This window comes from Sceloporus occidentalis, unplaced genomic scaffold, assembly GCF_023333645.1.
Source record: "Sceloporus occidentalis isolate IW3139 unplaced genomic scaffold, rSceOcc1.0.p SCAF_4, whole genome shotgun sequence".
NCBI classification, from domain to species: domain Eukaryota; kingdom Metazoa; phylum Chordata; class Lepidosauria; order Squamata; family Phrynosomatidae; genus Sceloporus; species Sceloporus occidentalis.
Genome location: NW_028316984.1, coordinates 208,923 through 227,415, shown reverse-complemented (window position 1 = coordinate 227,415; position 18,493 = coordinate 208,923). Strand labels below are relative to the sequence as shown.

Sequence of the window (18,493 nt, the reverse complement as noted above, 5' to 3'; positions counted from 1 at the left end):
TACAGCTATGCATATAACTACAGCTGGAATGCATTTCCCATGAAAGGGCAGGGGGGGGGGGTTAGGCAACATCACCCAAGACATCTCTATCAGACTGAGAAGCAGAAAGGTCAGAAACAGAAGCTCACTTTCCCACCAAAGATAAAAATAAATTACATAAAACTTTTTTTAAATTAAATTAAATAAGCTATGTGTTAATGATTGCTCATGAACAGACAAACCCCCAAATTCCTATTGCTCACAGGTCAATATAAAAATGTGCCTGGTCTCTAAAGACTTGTGCAGGTGAAGCAAATTTTGGGAGGTTGTGGTATTTGTTGCTAGTGCTCAGAGAAATTTTTTTTTTAATATCCAAAGAACATTTCTATTGTCCTCAACTATTTTCTGGCAATCTCTGTCTCCAGCTGCAGCATTTCTTTTCTTTTTAATTCTGTAGGCATTTTAGAACAAACACAGTTTCTTCCTCCCATTTTCCTTTTTTCATTTCCCTCCCTGCTGTAATGCATCAGTAAACAGCACTTTGTAAAATGGCACTTCTGCATGATTATTCCAAGAATTAAAATAAATAAAGGAGGAGAAAAATTGCCCTTCAATCCATAGCATCACACCATCATATTAGGATTCAGTTTTTAAAAACTGAAAGGCCCCGAATGGCATCACTACAAACAAATAATTGAATGAGTGGATGAAGAGGTGACAACAGCCAGCAAAACCCAAAGAACTATATTGTGAGATTTCACATATATTGTTAAAACTCGCATGGACCAATCTGGAAGAGCCCAGAGGTAAAACAAACAACTTCTAATGATTAAGGAGAAAGGCAAGAGAGTGTCAAAGATGTAGGACAATTCATTTTTGAAATGAACTGTAGGAAGGCTTGTACCTTTTACAGAGGGAATAATTTTCACACAAAACATCCAAGACGTGGCTTGTTAACCAGGCACAGAAAATGGGACAAAGCCAGATCATGCTGACTCCTTGCCCTCTTTTCTGTGTCGGGTCACAAACAATTGACCTCGACAAGAAATGCTGTATATTGCTGCCTCCACTACATACTGCCAATTTCAGCTATATTGTGCAACTATAATAGTGCTTAACCAGTTATTCCTTACCCCATTGTCTTTCAACAACCACTTCTGTTCTGATTTAACAACTGACTCTAGAAAGAATTGACCAGGATGAAAAATTAATACATCAACTGTAATTGAGTACCGTATTATATAATCATTATTTTTTTCCATATACATAAGTTTTATTTCATCTGTTCCCAATGTTATCACAGTTTCTACATTTCACATGATATGTATTATATATTCCATGATAAAATCATTTATTAACTAAGTGGGAACTAAATTCCAGTATCTCACTTACATATACTTTTTAAATTTAATGCTACCCACCTCTCCCCCCTGTGCAGGGAACAGTCTAATTTAGGTATTATAATTTTGTTTAGCTTTTGTATGGAGTATTGCTTTAATAATCCTATTGACATCCTTGTACCCCTCTCTCTCTTTTATATTCTCAATCATTCTAACCTAATTTCTGAACCAAACTTCTACCTTCTTTGTTGTTTAATCATGACATATTAACAGTGTTAGATTTGAAACCATATATATATCTATCTGTGAAAAATATTTTCTTCTGTTACTCTTTACTATATTTCATTTCATTTCATTTCATACAGAATTCAAATTGCTGGAAACAGATCTTTACTATTAAAAAGTGATGCTGTTTACCTGATGATTTAGGAGTTACACATTCATCCAAGACAGGCAGAGGGAAATCAGACCTGGGAAGTGATTCCTTTGACTGTTGGGAGACAATATATTTGGGGGGGGGGAGTTGTTTATTTTGACAAACATTTGAAAATTAGAATGACATAATAATATACAGAATAATGAACTAAAGTTAACACAATTATGCAAAACAGAAGACACAGAAGAAGCAGCCCTCTGTTTTTATCATACTTGCAATTATTCTTTATGAAGGGACAATGTTAATAAATTCAACTTAATTGTGCCTGTTTTACTCAGAATTATAATTATCAAGTGCAACTTAATGTTCTGCAAATGGAAGTCGATATTGTTCAGGAAAAACGTCTGGTAACTGGCTACAAAAGGCTATGCTGTGATAAACATGTTAGCCTTTAAGCTGCAGCAAGTTTCTTTGTGCCTTTTGCCACGATGGACTAACAGGGATATCCCCCATAGAAACCAATTCAGATTTGCGTTTCTAATTCTGGAAAGTACGTACTGTGGTTATTTATACTGGCCCAGGGATGCTCAGGGTACTGGATGAGATTTGCCTCTGGCAGGCCCAGCCAAGAAGTTTAGTAGGCTAGTGGCAACCCATATAGCATGTGTTTGCTGCATGTTTCTATGATAGGTGGAGAAGAGACGAAGTGTTCCCCTGGCATTAAGTATAGCAATGCTGGGGCCTGCAGAGGAAGGAGCCAAAGATCAAGCGCCATGAGTAAAGACAGCCCTTTACTCACTTGGTTGAGATCCCTACTTCCCTGGCAGTGGGTTAAAAATCAAGACTCGTATAACCATTCTATAAATATATCTAGTATGTTTTTCCTCTAAAGTACCTACTGAACTGTTATAGCTTTTCCCAAAGATTTCTAGGGCTTGTGATGGGAATTTTCAATGAACAGTCCCCAACCAACTTCACAGAACAGCATCTATAAGGCTCCCTTGGTTAAGGAAAAGAGCATGTTAAAGGGGGCAGTTAAAGATCTGACACAGTGCAAGAGTATTATCTTTAAAAAAATTGGCCCACTCCATCTTTTAACATATCTGTGAATAGGGCTGCTGCCACACTGCAAATTAATGCAGTCTGACAGCACTTTAACTGTTATGGCACCATCCTATGGAGTCCTGGGATTCGTAGGTTTTTGTTTTGTTTTGTTTTGTGGCACCAGAGCCTTCTGACAGAGAACGCTAAATATCTCACAAAACTACAAATCCCAGGATTCCATAGCACAAAGTCATGGCAGTTAAAGAGGTAACAAACTGCATGACTTCTCCAGTGTAGATGCAGCCTTATATGCTACTACTTCAAAAGAGAAAGAATGGGAATGTAAAAAATTCAAATAGCTTGTCCATTAGAAAAGGACAAATGGAATAACCTTATTTCTGTTTAAAGCAGGGTGGGCAGGGGGACAGGCAGTGAGATAATATGTCACCTGTACTGGTTCTGGCATATATTCTATGGTAGCTGGTTTTTTCACTGTGGCAGGTAGTTCCTCTTGTCCCATAGGACCTGTAAAAATAAAGCTTTCAGAATCTCCTGTTTCAGAAAATTCTGCTGGTACTTCACTGGAACTTGATAGTGAGGTTTCAGATTCATGGGAAAATTTTCTTCTTCTGACTTTATCTTCCACAACATCTCCACTTGAAGATCTTGAAGGATAGGTAGTGCTAGAAGTTACAGCCAGCGTTGGAATAAGCTGGGTAGTTTCAGTGGATCCATTCAGAAAATTTGTCACTCCCACTAGTTCACCTTCTGATTCCAGTTCTTCACCAGATGGCTCAAGTTCACGAGGTTGAAAATATAAGTTAGATACATCATGTGGAACACTTGCCCACTCCTGGAAAATAAATAAACAACACCAACAACAGTAGTAAGCCATATTTAAAATAAGTACTAAAATGTAACCTGGAATGAATCCACTCATAAAAATATTCCAACTTTAATTAAATATATACTACTTGAAACATGTTAAAGAGCAGCCCTGAACTAATCTAGTATTTTCAAGGGAACTCAGAGTCAAACAAGACGCTGGGGGACTGTGCATTTCTTTTGATTAATATGTTTTCCCTCTCACAATTTTTTATTAGTATATGCACCAGCAATTAGACTTGCATATTAAGCTTGTGTTTACTTTCCAATGAACAATCACAAAACAAAACATGTTAAATAAAAATATGCAACTGGGGACAATCACATAGTTTGACAAAGAGAAATCTTTCACCACTCAAAGGAACACCTCTTCTAAATAAATACTAAACACATAAACTCATGTGATTTTTAGTAATCCTTCACTAAAGAGAGGAATTTAAGAACATTTCATTTAAGAATTTGAGAATTTAAGAACATTTTCATTCCAAAAATCCATTGTTAGTCTCTTGATGTGTATGAAAGGAGAAAGATGAAGTCAGAATTGTTTTTTTGTTCTGAATGCATAGCTGGGTTACTTATTGGACATTCACTCAGTCTTGAAATCTTTAGACTAACTGCAAATTTCACAGTCAAAATACCTGGCATTTTTGGACTTTTCTGTTCCTTATCCATCACTTAATTTTTTGTACCACATAGCTTGATTAAATTTTCTGATGCATACATCTTTGGTATTTGAGTTAACCTTTAAAAAGTATTGCTCAACTTTGGATTTTGTTTTTAAATAACCAGTAAGGTCTCTTTTCAGAACTTTTTTTCCATTACAAGAATTGTGTTATCCCTGCACTCCCTGAAACATTTGGGAGAGGGACTCACACTAGCCTCTTTATCTGTAGTATTATCACAGTTTTTATTGTATAATGCAATTTACCAACACTGTACATCCATACCAGAATTTCAGGTGGTTGCATTTCATCTGGTTGTAATTCATCTGTCTGAATCTCATCTGATTGATTCTCATCTGGTTGAATCCTATCTGGTTGAATCTCATCTGCTTGCATTCCATCTGGTTGCATTTCATCCGATTGCATTTCATCTGGTTGTAATTCATCTGGCTGAACCTCATCTGGTGGAATGTCAGGTATTTTTTCTTCTTCCACAACTCCTACTACTACAGATATAGAAAAAAATGTCAGAACTTTTTTATAAACAGAAAACATGAGCTACTAATAACATAGCAGAACTTTTAAGGTGCTTTTCCTGCTTTTTGGATGTTTAAAATTCTCATTCCTATTCTTGTTTTTTGCATACAAAGCACAACTGATAACACTGTGCATTGCAGCTATGGACAACAATTCCCGCTGCATAAAATTTTTTGAAGGGGATCCCTAATTAAAACAAACAACAAACTCCTTTTCACTCATTGAATGAATAATTTATTATGGCACATGGCCAGCACAAAATAATAAAATGTTTTGCAGAAATTACATTGCATTGCATCCATCAGAAACATCGTATTCTAGTGTTTCGTATGGATACATATATACCTATAAATGTCAAGAATAAAATCCAGAGACATGCATCTAAATGGATTTAACAGTATACTAAAAATAAGGGTATAACAGAGATAATTGACTATTTAGCTATCAAAATATCTCCGGAAGAAGTTACATAGTAGTTTCCTGCATCTGTTTTAAAAAGTTTTTGCGGCAAATAATAGCAGCTGCAAAGAATTTAGCAACTCTGATAGTTACATATTCACTGCTGTCTGCAAGAAGATAGTCCACATAAAATTTCTCCTGCCTGCCAGGAAATTTATAAGCCGGGCACGCTGTTCAGAATAAAGGGAGCAACAGAGGAGAATATGACTAATAGATTCAATTTCTTCAGAGCCACAAGGGCAGAGCCGGTATTGGTATGGTATCCTTTTAAATCTGCCTTCCAATACACCAGACGGAAGGATATTTAATCTTGCAAGCATAAAACAATAAACATTCCTTATTGTCAGGGATGTCAGTAAGGCCGGTGCAGGTGCCTGGAAAAGGCTCCTGAGGATGCTGGGGGTCTTTCTATGAAGTCTGGGAAGTTTTGGGGTGGATTGTAGGCAAAATAAACCAGTCTAACATCAACCCCCACAAAATTTAAATTATTTTGAGGGGGGTCTGGTGGATTTCAGGAGTTTCCCAAGTGGGGGGGGGGGGTTCTTGCAGGATGTACTTTCTCCACCCTGGGTATATGGAGATCCAATCTTTCAAATATCGGTAGTCTGGAGTTAAGCTGTATTTATTGTTGAAGGGCTAGAAGTTTCTAAATGAGTGTTGTCTGCTTTTTTTGGGGCGGGGGGTATTCTAGAGGGTTTTGTATCTCTCTGCTTTGTGTGATGGGTGTTTCCTGGGTGTGTTTATTGGAATAGTATTTCTCTGAGTATTCCTGATTTGCTTCTCAAAACAAGTATTTTGAGAATATGAAATATAGGTTGGTGTTTGGTTCTCAACCCAGCCTCTGAATTGTACTCAGTTTTTTGGACAAGTTACTTTTATTGGAATCTTTAGTTTCCTTTTGGGCAAGTACAATAACATCCAAAATCCACAGTGATAGCTTTATTGGGAGAACCAAAATAAACAATCTACATGCTGCAAGTTTTCAAAGCTCCACCGGATTTTTCATCAGGCAACGGTGTTAAAAATTATACAACAGAAAGAAAGATTTTTTTTTACTATGTTAGTCATAGCCCTCCATTTGGTCAAGATGTTGTGGTCGCTGTTCTCTGCTGTTGGGGGGGGGGGTACTCATGCAGGCAGACCCCTCCTCCATCTGGCCATGTGTGCATTGGAGGCAGCAGCATTTTGTCTTGCTAATGGGATTTGAAATTTACTTCCTGGACTTTGTCTCTCACAATCCACATGGCCAGGAGGAGGAGGGGCCTGTCTGCATTAATACCCCTCCATACCATCTAAAATGACGACACCACAACATCTCGACAAAATGCAGACCCATGACTAACACCGTCAATTTTTTCTTTCTCCTGTATTATTTTTAACACCTTTGCCTGATGAAGATGCTACTGAAGCTTTGAAAGCTTGCAACATGTATGTCCCCAATAAAGATATTACTGTTTTGTGGATTTTGGATATTTTTGTACTTTGCTGTATGGACAACACAGCTACCCCTGGATATGCCTTTTGGGAAAGTTAGTGTTTCAGTACAGTACGTGATGTAAAGCATGCAAATTGGCATTTGGGGCTCAAAATCCCACCCTTTATTTTCTGGGCAAATAACCTGCCCCCCCCCCCCCCGTTTTTTTTGGTACTACCAGGTTTCTACAGCAATCATTTTATGAGGATTCTTTTCGAGAAGAGTTTAGAAAATCTAGAAATGTGCCTAAAAATTTGGAGACTGCTGGCAATATTCTTTCACTGGGCCATTTCTTTCAAGTGACTGCCAAGTTTTTAAGGGGCTGATCCGTTTTGTTATCCACCACATATGTAAACCTCTAACAAGTGGGAGGGCCAGTGACATTAGCTGGATGTTATATGGCTCCCCTATCAACTAGTTAAAACTCAAAAGAAATTCCACATTTCTTTTCATTTTAACTCATACTTCTCATTTGCAAAGAAGGTAATATTAAACACTGGAATTGCACATGCAAATACATGGTAAAAATTAGGTAATTGACCCACTGAACTCTCAGCTCTTGCTTTAAGAAATGAATATAAAAAAATATATGAATGACTACTAAACCTATGGAAGGAGCAACTTTGTGTCCAGGCATATGAATCTTCCCAACGATTTCCCTGAAGCGAGACATCTGGTGGGGAGGAAAAAGTGTTGAAATATTAAGTACGTGCTCCCCAGCATACAAAATTCTCCCTGCTGTGATAATCAGTGCTAGAACATTGCACTAAATTTTTAAACTTTTATCCTCTCCCTGGGATTACTACTTTAAAGACTTTAACAATTAAATACAATTTATTCTCTCATACTTAATAGCTATTAAAATGTAATGGGACAGGGCAGTGAGCAGAACAGAATTGCTTCATATATGTGTTGGCAGGGAAGCTTGTTAATTCCTAATTATACAACCACTTAACTGGAGCGACTACACTGAGGACTTTATCACATGTGGCTTTTAAACTATAAAAGTTTGATAATAGACTTTGGTGATATGTCCTTGTTGCTGCCTGTTCTACCAATCATGGGTAGCCTCCCCCTTGCCAGTGATGGGGAAAACCCATCAATAAGCCCCTCGATGTGCTTGTATAGTGCTAGAGCACAAACAGTTCCTGTGGCAGTTCTGGGATTGCACAGTCAGGTAATGTCAGTGTTTCCTCTTCTCCCCCTTCCCTTCGTTATTCCAAAACCACCATGTTGTCGTTGTTCTACTTTATTTTTTCTTCTTTTAATTTTTTAAAACTACATTAGTACAACTCTGGAATTGCATCTAAAAAAACCACACAGACACTCATGCACACATTTATACAAAAATGAAAGACATGCAGGGTAGGGCATAGGGCAGGGAGGTAGGGTTAAGGATGAGACTGGAGGAGAGAATGCAGGACCAGCAATAGCCTGTTTGTTCTAATGAAGGAACAGGAGGTATGGAGTGCTCCTGGTCTGGTAAGTTATGTGATAAAGTCCTGAATGTTCTGCCTAGCGAGCCATCCAACAAGCTCTTAAACAGTAAGCGTTATTGACAGGAAGAGGTAGGTTTTGGGCACTGATACATAAATAAGCACACATCAATTCATGCTCTTAAAACACATCTGAAAATGTTAGAATATCTTGTAAAACTAATTCTGATGTGATTGTGGAGAACATGTTACTTATTCATAGTAGGCTGCATTACATACCCATAATCACATTTGAGCATCTTAAAGATGCTTAACAACTTTCCTCTAATGTTCAAAACAATTTACAGTATATTGCACAGATAAATAAAACAGAGCTCCTGATAAAATTACTGATAGAATAATTGAAAACTTCACTGGAGAACCAGTGCGGTATAGTGATTAGTGTGAGGGAATGGGACTTGTGAGAGACAGATCTAAGTCTCTACTGAACTGTTAAATTCAACCAGCCTGGAACAGTCTCTCAGCCTCACTTACTTTACAGGATAGTATTTACAGGGCCAGCATGGTGTAGTGTTTTGAGTGTATGCTCAGTCATGTAAACCCACTGGGTGACCTTGGGTAAGTCACACTCTCTCAGCCACAGAGGAGAAACCTGCCAAGAAAACCCCCATGATAGTCCCTTGGGGCTGCTGTAAATCAGAAATGACTTAAAGCACACCACAACAATAACAATATGTGGTGAGAGGATGAAGTGGGCAGGACAAAAGCCATGTAGGTTGCCTTGAGCTCACTCAAGGAAAGGTAGGATACAAATGTAACTAATTAACTATCTATCTAACTAGCAAATATATAAATAAACAGGTCGAAAAACATTCACAAACCTTTACTATGCATAAACGCCAGACTATAAATATGTCCTTTGTTGTTGTTAACTGCGACCCTATGAATGTGGCCTTACATTCCTCTTTAATGAAGGAATCAGGACAATCTACTAGCAAATTTATTTAAAGAGTTTATTCTACCACTTAAAGGCTGAAACAGAAAAGAGCCTACTCTGGCACCCACTGATGATCTAACTTCCTTGTTTGAAGAGACTTGGTGCAGAATCTTCCTTGCAAATCTTTAAAATGTTATACAGGGGATGTTATCAAACAAGGGGAATTGGAAGCATAATCCAATGGCAATCGGAATGCAATCATGGGGTTTAACGTTATTGAGTGATAGACTACCACACACAATTTCGGGCAATGAGACGTCAGTCCGAACACAATCATGGGGTTTTGCGTGAGAGGTGATCACATGCAATTTTGGGCAATGGCAAGCTATTTTTGAGCAATGGGAAGTCAGTTCGAATGCAATTCGAATTCACGTATACACTGGTACCCCGGGATACGAAAGGACCGGGTTACGAAATATTCGGGATACGAAAAAAGCGGCTGGTAAAAAGCTGTCCCGGGTTACGAAAGATTCTTCGGGTTACGCAATCCTTTTCGGCGCGAAATTCAAAAGATGCAAACTGCAGCGATAGGCTTTCCAGGGATTTAAAGGGCTAACGGCTAACCCAGGGGGCTGGGTTAGGGGTTAGCTTGGGCGCGAATTTTGAATTTCGTTAGCAGCAGTGATTGGCTTGCGAAATCAAGCTGATCAACTGTATTGGCTAACGAAATTGGGGGGGGTGGCCTGGCTTGAGGTACAAAAGCCGGCTTCCATCGATCTGCTCCTTTGTCTGGCCCTGTGGACTGTGTGAGGAAGAGTTGATATTTTGAGCTCTGACTCTTGGGTTCACTTGCGGTTCGGACTTTGCCTGGCTTTGGACTTTTGCTGCCTTTGCCAGGTGTATCTTCGGATCAAGACCGGCCATCAGGAATTTCTCTACAGGTAGGTCGATGGATTTTTACCTTCTTCTTGTGGGGTGGGGTGGGCTGAGACAGTGTGACCATGCTTTTGCTCTGGGGTGCTGGGGTGCTGTTTTTTTTTTTTTAATTTTTTTAATTTTTTTTTAATTTTTATTTTTTTTTTTATTTTTTTGGTGTTTTCAAAGTGTGGATTGTGGGTTTTGCTACACTACTGGCATGTTCAGATTTGTGGATGATGGGCTAGAGCTGCTGGGTTGCATTTTTGGGGTTTTTTTGCTGTTTGGGTAACATGCTCTGATGTGTGGATGATGGGTTAGAGCTGCTGGGTTGCATTTTTGGGGGTTTTTTGCTGTTTGGGTAACATGCTCTGATGTGTGGATGATGGGTTAGAGCTGCTGGGTTGCTTTTTTGGGGGTTTTTTGCTGTTTGGGTAACATGCTCTGATGTGTGGATGATGGGTTAGAGCTGCTGGGTTGCATTTTTGGGGGTTTTTTGCTGTTTGGGTAACATGCTCTGATGTGTGGATGATGGGTTAGAGCTGCTGGGTTGCTTTTTTGGGGGGTTTTTGCTGTTTGGGTAACATGCTCTCATGTGTGGATGATGGGTTAGAGCTGCTGGGTTGCATTTTTGGGGGTTTTTTGCTGTTTGGGTAACATGCTCTCATGTGTGGATGATGGGTTAGAGCTGCTGGGTTGCTTTTTTGGGGGGTTTTTGCTGTTTGGGTAACATGCTCTGATGTGTGGATGATGGGTTAGAGCTGCTGGGTTGCATTTTTGGGGGTTTTTTGCTGTTTGGGTAACATGCTCTGATGTGTGGATGATGGGTTAGAGCTGCTGGGTTGCTTTTTTGGGGGGTTTTTGCTGTTTGGGTAACATGCTCTCATGTGTGGATGATGGGTTAGAGCTGCTGGGTTGCTTTTTTGGGGGTTTTTTGCTGTTTGGGTAACATGCTCTCATGTGTGGATGATGGGTTAGAGCTGCTGGGTTGCATTTTTGGGGTTTTTTTGCTGTTTGGGTAACATGCTCTGATGTGTGGATGATGGGTTAGAGCTGCTGGGTTGCTTTTTTGGGGGTTTTTTGCTGTTTGGGTAACATGCTCTCATGTGTGGATGATGGGTTAGAGCTGCTGGGTTGCTTTTTTGGGGGGTTTTTGCTGTTTGGGTAACATGCTCTCATGTGTGGATGATGGGTTAGAGCTGCTGGGTTGCTTTTTTGGGGGTTTTTTGCTGTTTGGGTAACATGCTCTGATGTGTGGATGATGGGTTAGAGCTGCTGGGTTGCTTTTTTGGGGGGTTTTTGCTGTTAGTGTGGCATGCTCTGATGTGTGGATGATGGGTTAGAGCTGCTGGGTTGCTTTTTTGGGGGGTTTTTGCTGTTAGTGTGGCATGCTCTGATGTGTGGATGATGGGTTAGAGCTGCTGGGTTGCTTTTTTGGGGGGTTTTTGCTGTTAGTGTGGCATGCTCTGATGTGTGGATGATGGGTTAGAGCTGCTGGGTTGCTTTTTTGGGGGGTTTTTGCTGTTTGGGTAACATGCTCTCATGTGTGGATGATGGGTTAGAGCTGCTGGGTTGCTTTTTTGGGGGGTTTTTGCTGTTTGGGTAACATGCTCTGATGTGTGGATGATGGGTTAGAGCTGCTGGGTTGCTTTTTTGGGGGGTTTTTGCTGTTAGTGTGGCATGCTCTGATGTGTGGATGATGGGTTAGAGCTGCTGGGTTGCTTTTTTGGGGGGTTTTTGCTGTTAGTGTGGCATGCTCTGATGTGTGGATGATGGGTTAGAGCTGCTGGGTTGCTTTTTTGGGGGGTTTTTGCTGTTAGTGTGGCATGCTCTGATGTGTGGATGATGGGTTAGAGCTGCTGGGTTGCTTTTTTGGGGGGTTTTTGCTGTTTGGGTAACATGCTCTGATGTGTGGATGATGGGTTAGAGCTGCTGGGTTGCTTTTTTGGGGGGTTTTTGCTGTTAGTGTGGCATGCTCTGATGTGTGGATGATGGGTTAGAGCTGCTGGGTTGCTTTTTTGGGGGGTTTTTGCTGTTAGTGTGGCATGCTCTGATGTGTGGATGATGGGTTAGAGCTGCTGGGTTGCTTTTTTGGGGGGTTTTTGCTGTTAGTGTGGCATGCTCTGATGTGTGGATGATGGGTTAGAGCTGCTGGGTTGCTTTTTTGGGGTTTTTTTGCTGTTTGGGTAACATGCTCTCATGTGTGGATGATGGGCTTCATTTGCTGCTTTGATTTCTTCATGGCTGTGCTGTTTTCAAAGTGTGGTGTGAGACTTTTAACACTTTGGCTATGGTCACATGTGGCCAGAGACTCTCACCATAGGGTTGCATTTTCAGATTTTGGGTTTCTGGCCTATGGGCTTGTGTTCTTGTGTGCTTTGGCCATGGCTGTGATGATTTGAGAGTGTGGGGTGGGACTTTTGCAAGTTTGGGCCAGAGAGTGTGACCATGGGGGTGGGGGTGGTTTCCAATTGTGGCTTTTGCTCAGTGCCTGTTCCTTTTGTCCTTTTTAGGCTTGAGCTACAGTATGGCTCCCAAGCCAAGCGGTGAGAAGAAGAAGAGGGCTCCCTTGTCCTTGGAGGACAAGAAGGACATCATTGCCAAGCACGAGAGGGGCGTGCGCTTGGTGGACATTGCCAAGGAGTATGGACGCAACCCATCGACGATTGGCACTGTCCTCAAGCAGAAGGAGGCCATCAGAGCTGTTGTGGCTCCAGCGAAAGGCGTGACGACCATCGCCAAGCAGAGGACACCGAAGCATGAGGAGATGGAGCGCCTGCTTCTCCTCTGGATCAAGGAAAAGGAGCGAGTCGGGGACACTGTGACCACCTCGGTCATCTGCGAGAAGGCCACCGCCATCTACGAAGACCTGGCCAGCAAGGAGGCAGGCGAAGGAACTTCTTCGCAGGAGGAGCCAGCCACCCCGGACTTCAAAGCATCACGTGGCTGGTTCGACAGGTTCAAGAGGAGGACCGGGATCCACTCTGTCGTCCGTCACGGCGAGGCGTCCAGCGCAGACCACCAGGCCGCTGAAGCATTCGTCGTCGCGTTCAAGGCCATGGTGGAGGAGGAAGGCTACGTCCCGCAGCAAGTCTTCAACTGCGACGAGACGGGCCTCTTCTGGAAGAAGATGCCTCGCCGCACCTACATCACCCAGGAGGAGAGGAGACAGCCAGGCCACAAGCCAATGAAGGACCGCTTCACACTTGCGTTGTGTGCCAATGCCAGCGGGGACTGTAAGGTCAAGCCCCTGTTGGTGTACCACTCCGAGAATCCCAGGGCGTTCAAGGCACACAACATCCAGAAGGACAGGTTGCCAGTGATGTGGCGCTCCAATGGCCGCGCATGGGTGACACGCCTCCTTTTCGTCGAGTGGATCAACAGTGTCTTCGCCCCGACAGTGAAGCGGTACCTGGAGGAAGAAGATTTGCCCCTGAAGTGCCTCCTCCTCTTGGACAATGCTCCTGCGCACCCGCATGGCCTGGAGAAGGACATCCTCGCGGAGTTCTCCTTCATCAAGGTCCAGTTTCTGCCACCCAACACGACCTCCCTCTTGCAACCCATGGACCAGCAGGTGATCGCCAACTTCAAGAAGCTGTACACCAAGCACCTCTTCAAGCGTTGCTTCGATGTGACCGAGAGCACACAGCTGACCCTTCGTGAGTTCTGGAAGCAGCATTTTGACATCGTGGTGTGCTTAAAGATGGTGGACTTGGCCTGGCAGGCGATCACCAGGCGCAACCTGATTGCTGCGTGGAGGAAGCTGTGGCCTGATGCTTCTTCCTTGGAAGGGTCACAGTCCGAGGGTGCTGAGCCAGGTGAAGAGGAAGAGGTGCACGAGATCGTCTCCATCGCGAGGTCCCTGGGACTCGACGTGGACAACGAGGACGTGGAGGAACTCATCGAGGAGCACAACGAGGACCTGACAACAGAGGACCTGAAGGCCTTGGCGGCGATGCAACACTCGGCCGTGGATGAAGACGTGCTCCATTTCGACAGGGGCCAGGAGGAGGAGGCTGCGGGGGCATCTCTGCCAACGGCAGAAATTAAAGACATTTTGCGGCAATTCCACAATGTGGCTTCCTTTGTGGAGAAGCACCACCCTGAGCAGGTGCTCACCAGCCATGCCATTGCCCATTTTGATAATGTCTGCCTTAGCCATTTTAAGAACCTGCTTAAGGGCCGGCAAAAGCAGACATCCTTGGACCAGTTCTTCCCTAGAGCGGGAGAACCGTCTTCCAAGAAGGCAAAAGGTGACCCTTAAAAAAAAGGTGACCCTTAAAAAAAACACCAAATTCTTTTTAAAAAAATGGTTAACTTTGTTAAATTGGTGGCATTGGCTAAATTGGCTGAATTGGTTAAATTGCTTGAATTGGCTAAATTGGCTGAATTGGTTAAATTGCTTGAATTGGCTAAATTGGCTGAAGTGGTGAAATTGCTTGAATTGGCTGAAGTGGTTAAATTGCTTGAATTGGTTTAAATTTGGCTTTTTGGGCTGCCCCTCTCCTCCTCCTCCTCCTCCTGCCTCACTCCGAGATGCCAGGACCAGATGCCAAGACCAGCAAAGATAAGAAAAACACTTTTGTACTGTATGGTCATGGGTGTGATGATTTGAGAGTGTGGGATGTGAGGTTTGCATGTTTGGCCTTGATTTGATGTGGGCCAGAGAGTGTGACCATGGGGTGGCATGTTCAGATTTGGGGTTTCTGGCCTTTGGGTTTGGGTTCTGGGGTGGCATGGTCATGGGTGTGATGATTTGAGAGTGTGGGATGTGTTTGGCCTTGATTTGATGTGGGCCAGAGAGTGTGACCATGGGGTTCCTTTTTTAGATTTGTGGTTGCTTTGGTCATGGCTGTGATGATTTGAGAGCAGCTCCTCCTCCTCCTTCCCCTGCCTCACTCTGAGATGCCAAGACCAGCAACACTTTTTTTCTTTATCCTTTAGAATGGGCCTTACCATGGGGATGCATGTTCAGATTTGGGGTTTCTGGCCTTTGAGTTTGGGTTCTGGGGTGGCATGGTCATGGGTGTGATGATTTCAAAGTGTGAGATGTGAGGTTTGCATGTTTGGCCCTGATTTGATGTGGGCCAGAGAGTGTGACCTTGGGGTGGCATGTTCAGATTTGGGGTTTCTGGCCTTTGAGTTTGGGTTCTGGGGTGGCATGGTCATGGGTGTGATGATTTCAAAGTGTGAGATGTGAGGTTTGCATGTTTGGCCCTGATTTGATGTGGGCCAGAGAGTGTGACCTTGGGGTGGCATGTTCAGATTTGGGGTTTCTGGCCTTTGAGTTTGGGTTCTGGGGTGGCATGGTCATGGGTGTGATGATTTCAAAGTGTGAGATGTGAGGTTTGCATGTTTGGCCCTGATTTGATGTGGGCCAGAGAGTGTGACCTTGGGGTGGCATGTTCAGATTTGGGGTTTCTGGCCTTTGAGTTTGGGTTCTGGGGTGGCATGGTTATGGGTGTGATGATTTCAAAGTGTGAGATGTGAGGTTTGCATGTTTGGCCCTGATTTGATGTGGGCCAGAGAGTGTGACCTTGGGGTGGCATGTTCAGATTTGGGGTTTCTGGCCTTTGAGTTTGGGTTCTGGGGTGGCATGGTCATGGGTGTGATGATTTCAAAGTGTGAGATGTGTTTGGCCTTGATTTGATGTGGGCCAGAGAGTGTGACCTTGGGGTGGCATGTTCAGATTTGGGGTTTCTGGCCTTTGAGTTTGGGTTCTGGGGTGGCATGGTTATGGGTGTGATGATTTCAAAGTGTGAGATGTGAGGTTTGCATGTTTGGCCCTGATTTGATGTGGGCCAGAGAGTGTGACCTTGGGGTGGCATGTTCAGATTTGGGGTTTCTGGCCTTTGAGTTTGGGTTCTGGGGTGGCATGGTCATGGGTGTGATGTTTTCAAAGTGTGAGATGTGTTTGGCCTTGATTTGATGTGGGCCAGAGAGTGTGACCTTGGGGTGGCATGTTCAGATTTGGGGTTTCTGGCCTTTGAGTTTGGGTTCTGGGGTGGTTTGGTCATGGCTGTGATGTTTTCAAAGTGTGGGCATCGATTTTTGCAAGTTTGGCCTTGATTTGATGTGGGCCAGAGAGTGTGACTTTGGGGTGGCATGTTCAGATTTGGGGTTTCTGGCCTTTGAGTTTGGGTTCTGGGGTGGTTTGGTCATGGCTGTGATGTTTTCAAAGTGTGGGCATCGATTTTTGCAAGTTTGGCCTTGATTTGATGTGGGCCAGAGAGTGTGACTTTGGGGTGGCATGTTCAGATTTGGGGTTTCTGGCCTTTGAGTTTGGGTTCTGGGGTGGTTTGGTCATGGCTGTGATGTTTTCAAAGTGTGGGCATCGATTTTTGCAAGTTTGGCCTTGATTTGATGTGGGCCAGAGAGTGTGACTTTGGGGTGGCATGTTCAGATTTGGGGTTTCTGGCCTTTGAGTTTGGGTTCTGGGGTGGTTTGGTCATGGCTGTGATGTTTTCAAAGTGTGGGCATCGATTTTTGCAAGTTTGGCCTTGATTTGATGTGGGCCAGAGAGTGTGACTTTGGGGTGGCATTTTCAGATTTGGGGGTTCTGGCCTTTGAGTTTGGGTTCTGGGGTGGTTTGGTCATGGCTGTGATGTTTTCAAAGTGTGGGGTGGGACTTTTGCAAGTTTGGGCCAGAGAGTGTGACCATGGGGTTGCTTTTTTAGATTTGGGGTGCTTTGGTCATGGGTGTGATGATTTGAGAGCTCATCCTCCTCCTCCTGCCTGACTCTGAGATGCCAGAACCATCAAAGAGAGAAAAAAACTTTTTTTCTTTATCCTTTAGAAAGTTTAGAATGGACCTGTCAGTCATTGTTAAGATCATTAGAAAGTTTAGAATGGACCTGTCAGTCATTGTTAAGATCATTAGAAAGTTTAGAATGGACCTGCCAGTCATTGTTAAGATCCTTAGAAAGTTTAGAATGGACCTGCCAGTCATTGTTAAGCTCTTTAGTGCCTCAGGCAACTTTGTATTACATTGTATTGTAGGGTACTTAGCTTAATAGGCCTCTATTGTGACTTTGTTTTGACTTGCAGGTTCAGTCTGAGGTCATGGAACGCATTAGTTATTTTCAATGGGAAAAGCGCTTCGGGTTACGAAATTTTCGGCTTACGAAAGGAATAGCGGAACGAATTAATTTCGTAACCCGGGGTACCAGTGTATTTGCTGAACTAGCAAATTCATGTGAATGCGTTCTGGCTCCACTTTCTTTTCATTCAAAATTAAGAGAAATTTCTCCCATGTGATAACGTCCAGGTGAGACACTTCCTGAAAGAAATTGGTCACAATCTGTATCAAGGTTTTGATATCAAAACCACCATCTTTGCTAGTTTCAGTCCAAAGAACACCTATCACACAAATGCCATTTGTGCTGTTATGATTCAGTTTGAGTATTTAGTAAAAACTACCTGAAAAACCGTAAGGAATGGAGGTAAATTCAGATGTAACACTTCTAGCTCTGAAATATGTATAAAAAAGAGGGAGGGGGGGGGGGAAAGAAACATGGCAGCAGTTTTAAGATCAACTGATTTTGGTTTTAGCCTGAGCTAACTTCCCTGACTATTAATGAACTGATGAATTGTTATTTTAGAGAACTAATAGGAATGTCTGTTGATTCAGTATTAGTGTTTTATTGATCTTATTTTGTATTATTTTATCATTTTTACTGATGTAATCCTGCCTTAATCCTTGGGAGAGGTGGGAAATATAAATAAATTATTATTATTATTATTATTATTATTATTATTATTTGGCTATAAATCTACTTCCTATAATCCTCAGGTCAATAAAGTGTATCTATACAGTTGTGGGAGTGGAATGGAATGTAATAAGATCCAGAAAGATGCAATTCATGTGCCTTGCCCGAAATTTTCAAAGGGCTAGGAGAGACCTTACAGATCTTTCAGATCAGTTAGTATTTCTGGATCCTATTATATTCTGTCCCACTCTCACAACTGTATAAATATACTTTATACACGATGCCTTAATATCACTGTGTACTGCAACTGAAGAAGTGGCTTGATATCCACAAAAGCTCATCCAAAAATAAAAACAAAAATAAAAAAGTCTTAGAGGTGCTGCCACATTTCTTTTCACCCTGTCATCTCCCTTACTTCTTTTTATGCTACAAGGGACAATAGTTGTCCAATCCCTGCAGCTACATTTGGGGAATATATATATATTTAAAAACTTAGGAGGAAGAAGTATGTAACTGTTATTCACATGTTGTGTAGCTCTCAGTCATTAGTTTTCTCCCTTTTAATAAAAAATTACCTTTGGTTGTGGAGTTCCTGTTTTTGGTCCTTTTTTTAAGATCAGTTGGTCTAAATATTCAGCCTTCTCAGGCCACGTTGGCAAACTCCGATATTCTTTTTTCATTCTCTCCAACCTAAAGAGCAAATCCATCCAAACCACATATTTTACAAGTACTGAAATATC

The 18,493-nt window shown here is 42.4% G+C and overlaps 1 protein-coding gene across 1 annotated transcript in view; it reads right to left on the bottom strand.

Moving 5' to 3' along the window:
• Positions 1–18,493, bottom strand: part of LOC149313376 (uncharacterized) — a 50,773-nt gene that overhangs the window by 5,795 nt on the left and 26,485 nt on the right. The window contains exons 11-16 of the mRNA XM_089519009.1: positions 18,329–18,443; positions 7,363–7,429; positions 4,572–4,792; positions 3,188–3,592; positions 1,737–1,809; positions 1,113–1,159 (exon numbers count right to left, since the gene is read on the bottom strand). Of these exons, the coding sequence (XP_089375135.1) occupies positions 1,113–1,159; positions 1,737–1,809; positions 3,188–3,592; positions 4,572–4,792; positions 7,363–7,429; positions 18,329–18,443 (928 nt within the window). The remainder of the gene's footprint in view (positions 1–1,112; positions 1,160–1,736; positions 1,810–3,187; positions 3,593–4,571; positions 4,793–7,362; positions 7,430–18,328; positions 18,444–18,493) is intronic.